The sequence below is a fragment of the Oncorhynchus tshawytscha genome, linkage group LG04 (assembly GCF_018296145.1).
Source record: "Oncorhynchus tshawytscha isolate Ot180627B linkage group LG04, Otsh_v2.0, whole genome shotgun sequence".
In the NCBI taxonomy this organism is placed as follows: domain Eukaryota; kingdom Metazoa; phylum Chordata; class Actinopteri; order Salmoniformes; family Salmonidae; genus Oncorhynchus; species Oncorhynchus tshawytscha.
In genome coordinates, this window is record NC_056432.1 from 5,111,756 (window position 1) to 5,119,255 (window position 7,500).

Here is a 7,500-nt window from a genome sequence, read left to right on the forward strand (position 1 = left end):
TATGATAACACTCTTCTCGGTTAACTAAAGAACTAAAGTCTCGGGTAAATTGGTCAAATGATTGATTAAGTTCTAGAGCTATACGTATTAAGAGAAGAGATAGAACGAGGGTCGGAACCAGAACGAGGACCGGAACCAGAACGAGGACCGGAACCAGAACGAGGACCGGAACCAGAACGAGGATCGGAACCAGAACGAGGACCGGAACCAGAACGAGGACCGGAACCAGAACGAGGATCGGAACCAGAACGAGGACCGGAACCAGAACGAGGATCGGAACCAGAACGAGGATCGGAACCAGAACGAGGACCGGAACCAGAACGAGGATCGGAACCAGAACGAGGACCGGAACCAGAACGAGGACCGAACCAGAACGAGGATCGGAACCAGAACGAGGATCAGAAACAGAACGAGGATCGGAACCAGAACGAGGACCGGAACCAGAACGAGGATCGGAACCAGAACGAAGAGCTCCACCCTCTCTTTTTGTAAGTTATGGGCAAGTATATGGGCCAAATTTCTCCTCCCCTTCCGAACACCCTATAAATCATGATTTGTCCAAAAGCCACAGAACATGTAGTAGTAGCAGTAGAAGTAGTAACAGAACATTTATGTTTAGTAGTAGTAGTAGTAGTAGTAGTAGTAGTAGTAGTAGTAGTAGTAGTAGTAGTAGCAGTAGTAGTAGTAGCAGTAGTAGTAGTAGTAGTAGTATTAGTAGTAGTAATAGTAGTAGTAGTAGTAGTAAGTAGTAATAGTAGTAATAGTAGTAGTAGTAATAGTAGTAATAGTAGTAGTAGTAGTAGCAGTAATAGTAGTAGTAGTAGTAGTAGAACATTTATGTTTAGGAGTAGTAGTAGTAGTAGTAGTAGTAGTAGTAGTAGTAGTCGTAGCAGTAGTAGGAGTAGTAGTAGTAGTAGTAATAGTAATAGTAATAGTGGTAGTAGTAGTAGTAGTAATAGTAGTAGTAGTAACAGAACATTTATGTTGAGTAGCAGTAGTAGTAGGAGTACTAGGAGTAGCAGTAGTAGTAGGAGTAGCAGTAGTAGTAGTAGGAGTAGTAGGAGTAGCAGTAGTAGTAGGAGTAGCAGTAGTAGTAGTAGTAGTAGGAGTAGCAGTAGTAGTAGGAGTAGCAGTAGTAGTAGTAGTAGTAGCAGTAGTAGTAGTAATAGTAGTAGTAGCAGTAGTAGTATCAGTAGTAGTAGTAGCAGTAGTAGTAGGAGTAGCAGTAGTAATAGTAATAGTAGTAGTAGTAATAGTAATAGTAGTAGTAGTAATAGTAGTAGTAGTAGTAGCAGTAATAGTAGTAGTAATAGTAGTAGTAGTAGTATCAGTAGTAGTAGTAGTAGTAGTAGAAGTAGTAGCGGAACATTTATGTTTAGTAGGAGTAGTAGTAGTAGGATCAGTAGTAGTAATAGTAGTAGTAGTAGTGGTAGTAATAGTAATAGTGGTAGTAATAGTAATAGTAGTAGTAATAGTAGTAGCAGTAGTATCAGTATTTATTTTAAATTTTACTAGGCAAGTCAGTTAAGAACAAATTCTTATTTTCAATGACGGCCTAGGAACAGTGGGTTAACTGCCTGTTCAGGGGCAGAACGACAGATTTGTACCTTGTCAGCTCGGGGATTTGAACTTGCAACCTTCCGGTTACTAGTCCAACACTCTAACCACTAGGCTACCCTGCCGCCCCGTAGTAGTAGTAGTAGTAGTAACAGAACATTTATGTTTAGTAGCAGTAGCAGTAGTAGTAGTAATAATAGTAATATTAATAGTAGTAGTAGTAGTAGTAGTAGTAGTAGTAGTAGTAACAGAACATTTATGTTTAGTAGCAGTAGTAGTAGTAGTAGTCGTAGTAGTAGTAGTAGTAGTAGTAGTAGTAGCAGTAGCAGTAGCAGTAGCAGTAGTGACAGAACATTTATGTTTAGTAGTAGTAGTAGTAGTAGTAGTAGTAGTAGAACATTTATGTTTAGTAGCAGTAGTAGCAGTAGTAGTAGCAGTAGTAGTAGTACTGACAGAACATTTATGTTTAGTAGCAGTAGTAGCAGTAGTAGTAGTAGTAGTAGTAGTAGTAGTGACAGAACATTTATGTTTAGTAGCAGTAGTAGTAGTAGTAGTAGTAGTAGTAGTAGCAGTAGTAGTAGCAGTAGTAGTAGTACTGACAGAACATTTATGTTTAGTAGTAGTAGTAGTAGTAATAGTAGTAGTAGTAGTGACAGACCATTTATGTTTAGTAGCAGTAGTAGCGAACACACACACTGAGGCCACACACCTTGACCGCACTGGGTTGTGTCATTGTCCTAGCAGGTGGGTGTGTCTTCGTCTTAGACCCCAGGTCATTGGTCCAGATGTTGAGGAGGCCATCTATTGAGCCACTGGCCAGCCAATCTCCTTGCGGTGCCCACTCCAGCCCGCACACGGCCCCTTGTTGTTGGAACACACCCACTGTCGGGGTGTCAAGTCGGTAGTCATGGTGATGGATTAGCCCGAGAACAGAACCGCTGTCAGGGACAAGAACATGGTTGTGTTTCTCAACTCCTCAAGAGCCTTAACAGTACACACACACACACACACACGTTCGCATTGGCGCAGACACACGCACCTGCTGAGTACGTGTTGGTTCCAGCTAAGTGCCCCCACTCCAGAGAGGTGTGACGTTATAGTTCTCAGTCTGGTCCTCTTCTCCACATCCCACAGCTGGGGGAGAAGGAGAAGGAGGGGAGAGGGGGGGGAGGGGAGGGAGAAGGAGAAGGAGAGGGAGAGGGAGGGGGGGGGAGAGGCAGATGCAGAGGGAGAAGGAGAGGGAAGGGGAGAGGCAGAGGCAGAAGGAGAGGGGGGGAAAGGAGGAGAGGGAGGGGAGGGGGAGGGGAGGCAAAGGAGGGGGGGGGAGGGGGCAGAAGGAAGGAGAGGGAGGGAGGGAGAAGGAGAGGCAGAGGGAAGGAGAAGGAGAAGGAGAGAGGAGAAGGAGAGGGAGGGAGAGGCAGAAGGAGAGGGAGGGGGAGAGACAGAGGCAGAAGGAGAGGGAGGGGGAGAGACAGAGGCAGAGGGAGAAGGAGAGGGAGAGGCAGAGGCAGAAGGAGAGGCAGAGGCAGAAGGAGAGGGAGAGGCAGAAGGAGAGGGAGAGGCAGAGGCAGAGGGAGAAGGAGAGGGAGAGGCAGAAGGAGAGAAAGGCAGAGGCAGAGGGAGAAGGAGAGGGAGAGGCAGAGGCAGAGGGAGAAGGAGAGGGAGAGGGGAGAGGGGGAGGGAGAGGGGGAGAGGAGAAGGAGAGGGAGGGGGAGAAGGAGAGGGAGGGGGAGGCAGAAGGAGAGGGAGGGGAGAGACAGAGAAGGAGAGGGAGGGGGAGAGAGGAGAGGGAGGGGGAGAGGCAGAGGCAGAGGAGAGGCAGATGCAGAGTGAGAAGGAGAGAAGGAGGGGAGGGCAGAGAGGCAGAGGCAGAAGGAGAGGGAGGGGGAGAGAGAGGCAGAGGCAGAGGGAGAAGGAGAGGGAGAGGCAGAGGCAGAAGGAGAGGCAGAGGCAGAAGGAGAGGGAGAGGCAGAGGCAGAAGGAGAGCCAGAGGCAGAAGGAGAGGGAGAGGCAGAGGCAGAGGGAGGAGAGGCAGAGGCAGAAGGAGAGGGGGAGAGGCAGAGGCAGAGGGAGAAGGAGAGGCAGAGGCAGAGTGAGAAGGAGGCAGAGGCAGAAGGGGGGAGAGGCAGAGGCAGAAGGAGAGGGAGGGGGAGAGAGAGGCAGAGGCAGAGGGAGGCAGAGGCAGAAGGAGAGGGAGAGGCAGAGGCAGAAGGGAGAGGCAGAGGCAGAAGGAGGGAGAGGGCAGAGGCAGAGGCAGAGGCAGAAGGAGAGGGAAGGGGAGAGGGGGAGGCAGAGGGGGAGGCAGCAGGGGAGGGGGAGAGGTGTCTTACAAACATCACTAACGTAGAACATGACATGCACATGGTCGTGCTAAGCTAAACCTAACCTCACTGTAAGCAGGAAATCACTCCACTGTGTTTGAAGATATGATATTGTTCTGTCAACATACTTTCAACATGAAGACCTGCCAACAAAACAATCCAACACCCTCAAAAGGAAACAACACAAATATGTCATTATATTAAATCAACCAGGTCCCCCGTGATAGAAGACAGTATTTGACGTCCGTCCATGTCTGTAGACGTCGGGAGAGGACGTGGAAACCGTCCACTAGGGGGCAACAGTGAGCGCGTAGGTTTCCGTTGTGGACAGGGGGTTGGTGGATGGACGTAAGCATTTGCCTCTGATTACAGAGGTCGCAATTTCAAATCCAGCGATAGAAAAAAAAAAATGTTTTTTTTTTAAGCCAAATCTTTAACCCTTACCTTAAATCATTCGGAGTTAACGCATAACCTTACGATTCCAACTTTTAAATAACTTTAAAATGTGACGGTTGAGAAACACGGAGCAACGTCTAATTCTGACATGAGACGGTGAGAGCTAGTCGATTGAAGACACACTCTAGAACACGTGTAAATCATTTCAGCCAGTAGTTTTGAAAGTGGCGCTCACGAGCTAAAAGTGGTGCTCACGAGCTAAAAGTGGTGCTCACGAGCTAAAAGTGGTGCTCACGAGCTAAAAGTGGTGCTCACGAGCTAAAAGTGGTGCTCACGAGCTAAAAGTGGTGCTCACGAGCTAAAAGTGGTCCCTGTTTTTGCGTACTACGTCATCCATTTTGTGTGATATGTTACCAATGAAATTAGTGCAAAATTTAAAGAAATCTTAAATGTTTATTTTTGGGTGGGGGGGGGGTAATACCAGCTTTATTATTACAGATAGATTGTAGGTTCTATCAATTTAATTAATTTGCAGCATTTTGATTTTTGTGCAATAAGTTTTAGGAATTTGTTGTGCTAAAGGTTCGAGCATGTTTGTCTCCACCTGCACGTCGCCCTCCTTGGTCCCGATGCCCAGTATACATCCATCTCTGCTCCAGGACACAGAAGACACAGAGTGAGACAGGCTCAGTGGGAGAGAAGGTGCTGCTCTGGGATGGATGCAGCCCTGCAGAGTGGGTGTGTCTGCCTTCCACAGGAACACGTCACACCCCAGGGCCATGGCCACGATTCCACTGTTACTCCAGTCCAACGGGTGGCTGTCTGAGGAGAGGAGAAAGATCCTAAAATGAACAAACGTACTATTTACACATGGTTTTTGTAGTTACAGTATTCTACTAAATAGACAGCTCTGTTTGTGTGTATTATCACAACAAGTTCAAGTTTGACCTACGAATTTTGTGATTTTGTGTTCAATGCTCTACAACAAAGCTTTCTTAGTGTCCAACAAGCTTTCTCTGCCCTTAACCTTGTTCTGAACACCTCCAAAACAACAGTCATGTGGTTTGGTAAGAAGAATGCCCCTCCCACTGATGTGATCACTACCTCTAAGGGTTTAGAGCTTGAGGTAGTCACCTCATACAAGTACTTGGGAGTTTGGCTAGACGGTACACTGACCTTCTCTCAGCACATACCAAAGCTGCAGGCTAAAGTTAAATCTAGACGTGGTTTCCTCTATCGTAATCGCTCCTCTTTCACCCCAGCTGCCAAACTAACCCTGATTCAGATGACTATCCTACCCATGCTAGATTACGGAGACATAATTTCTAGATTAGCAGGTAAGGGTGCTCTCGAGCGGCTAGATGTTCTTTACCATTCGACCATCAGATTTGCCACCAATACTCCTTATAGGACACATCACTGCACTCTATACTCCTCTGTAAACTGGTCATCTCTGTATACCCGTCGCAAGACTCACTGGTTAATGATTATTTATAAAAACCCTCTTAAGCCCCCCCCATCTGAGATATCTACTGCAGCCCTCATCCTCCACATACAACACCCGTTCTGCCAGTCACATTCTGCTAAAGGTCCCCAAAGCACAGTAAGTAACATATTGTTGTCTCAGCCTTCTTGCCCTTTGTGCTGCTGTCTGTGCCCAATAATGTTTGTACCCTGTTTTGTGCTGCTACCATGTTGTTCTGCTACCATGTTGTGCTGCTACCATGTTGTGTTGCTGCCATGTTGTTCTGTTGCCATGTTGTGCTGCTACCATGTTGTGCTGCTGCCATGTTGTTGTGTTGCTGCCCTGTTGTGCTGCTGCCATGTTGTTCTGTTGCCATGTTGTTCTGCTACCATGTTGTGCTGCTGCCATGTTGTTCTGCTAACATGTTGTTCTGCTACCATGTTGTTCTGCTACCATGTTGTTCTGCTACCATGTTGTGCTGCTGCCATGTTGTTCTGCTACCATGTTGTTCTGCTGCCATGTTGTTCTGCTACCATGTTGTGCTGCTACCATGTTGTTCTGCTGCCATGTTGTTCTGCTACCATGTTGTGCTGCTACCATGTTGTGCTGCTGCCATGTTGTTCTGCTACCATGTTGTGCTGCTGCCATGTTGTGCTGCTGCCATGTTGTGCTGCTGCCATGTTGTGCTGCTGGACGTGTTGTGTTGCTACCATGCTGCATTGTTGTCGTAGGTCTCTCATTATGTAGTGTTGTCTCTCTTGTCGTGATGTGTGTTTTGTCCTATATTTTTATTTCATTTATTTTTAATCCCAGGCCCCGGTCCTCACAGGAGGCCTTTTGGTAGGCCGTCATTGTAAATAAGAATTTGTTCTTAAAACTGACTTGCCTCGTTAAATAAAGGCTAAATAAAAAATACATTACATACAATCTGATTGTGAAGACAAACACTAACAACTTTATATGATCTTCCAGTGAACTTAACATATCGTCTGATTTTGGAATTTATATTTCACTTCCTGGAGAATCTGTTAAAGAGACGTTGCGTCACTCTATATGTTTCATTAACTAGAAGATAAACACACGCATTACCAACACACACACACACACACACACATTCCCAGAAATGCTTAATCTGACAAAGATCTGGGTAAAGAATTAAGCTTGAACCCTATCCAAAAGACAAACGTCCATTCTTTCCACAGCTATAGCAAGATCACACCAGATAGACTACGGTATTCAACGTTTGTCCAGGTCCCCAAGACGTCAATACCACTATACCACTCCTTCTCCCTCTGCATCTGCCTCTCCTTCTCCCCCTCCCTCTCCTTCTACCCCTCCCTCTCCTTCTCCCCCTCCCCCTCCCCCTCCTTCTCCCCCCAGCTGTGGGAAGTGGAGAAGAGGACAAGACTGAGAACTATAACATCACACCTCTCTGGAGTGGGGGCACTTAGCTGGAACCAACACGTACTCAGCAGGTGCGTGTGTCTGCGCTGTTAGCTATAACACAATGGATATGCTTGTTAGCTATAACACAATGGATACACCTGTTAGCTATAACACAATGGATACACCTGTTAGCTATAACACAATGGATACACCTGTTAGCTATAACACAATGGATACACCTGTTAGCTATAACACAATGGATACGCTTGGTAGCTATATTTTATTTCCATTCAAAATCTTATTTTACCTAACCCCTAACTCCTAACCCCCAACTCCTAACCCCCAACTCCTAACCCCCAACTCCTAACCCCCAAC

General features: G+C 46.5%; 1 protein-coding gene across 2 annotated transcripts in view; it reads right to left on the reverse strand.

The window, feature by feature from the left end:
- Nucleotides 1-7,500, reverse strand: part of LOC112240452 (cell division cycle protein 20 homolog B-like) — a 33,610-nt gene that overhangs the window by 4,636 nt on the left and 21,474 nt on the right. For both annotated transcript variants that reach the window (XM_042320242.1, XM_042320243.1), the window contains exons 6-8: nucleotides 4,879-5,096; nucleotides 2,597-2,691; nucleotides 2,267-2,495 (exon numbers count right to left, since the gene is read on the reverse strand). In XM_042320242.1, the coding sequence (XP_042176176.1) occupies nucleotides 2,267-2,495; nucleotides 2,597-2,691; nucleotides 4,879-5,096 (542 nt within the window). The remainder of the gene's footprint in view (nucleotides 1-2,266; nucleotides 2,496-2,596; nucleotides 2,692-4,878; nucleotides 5,097-7,500) is intronic.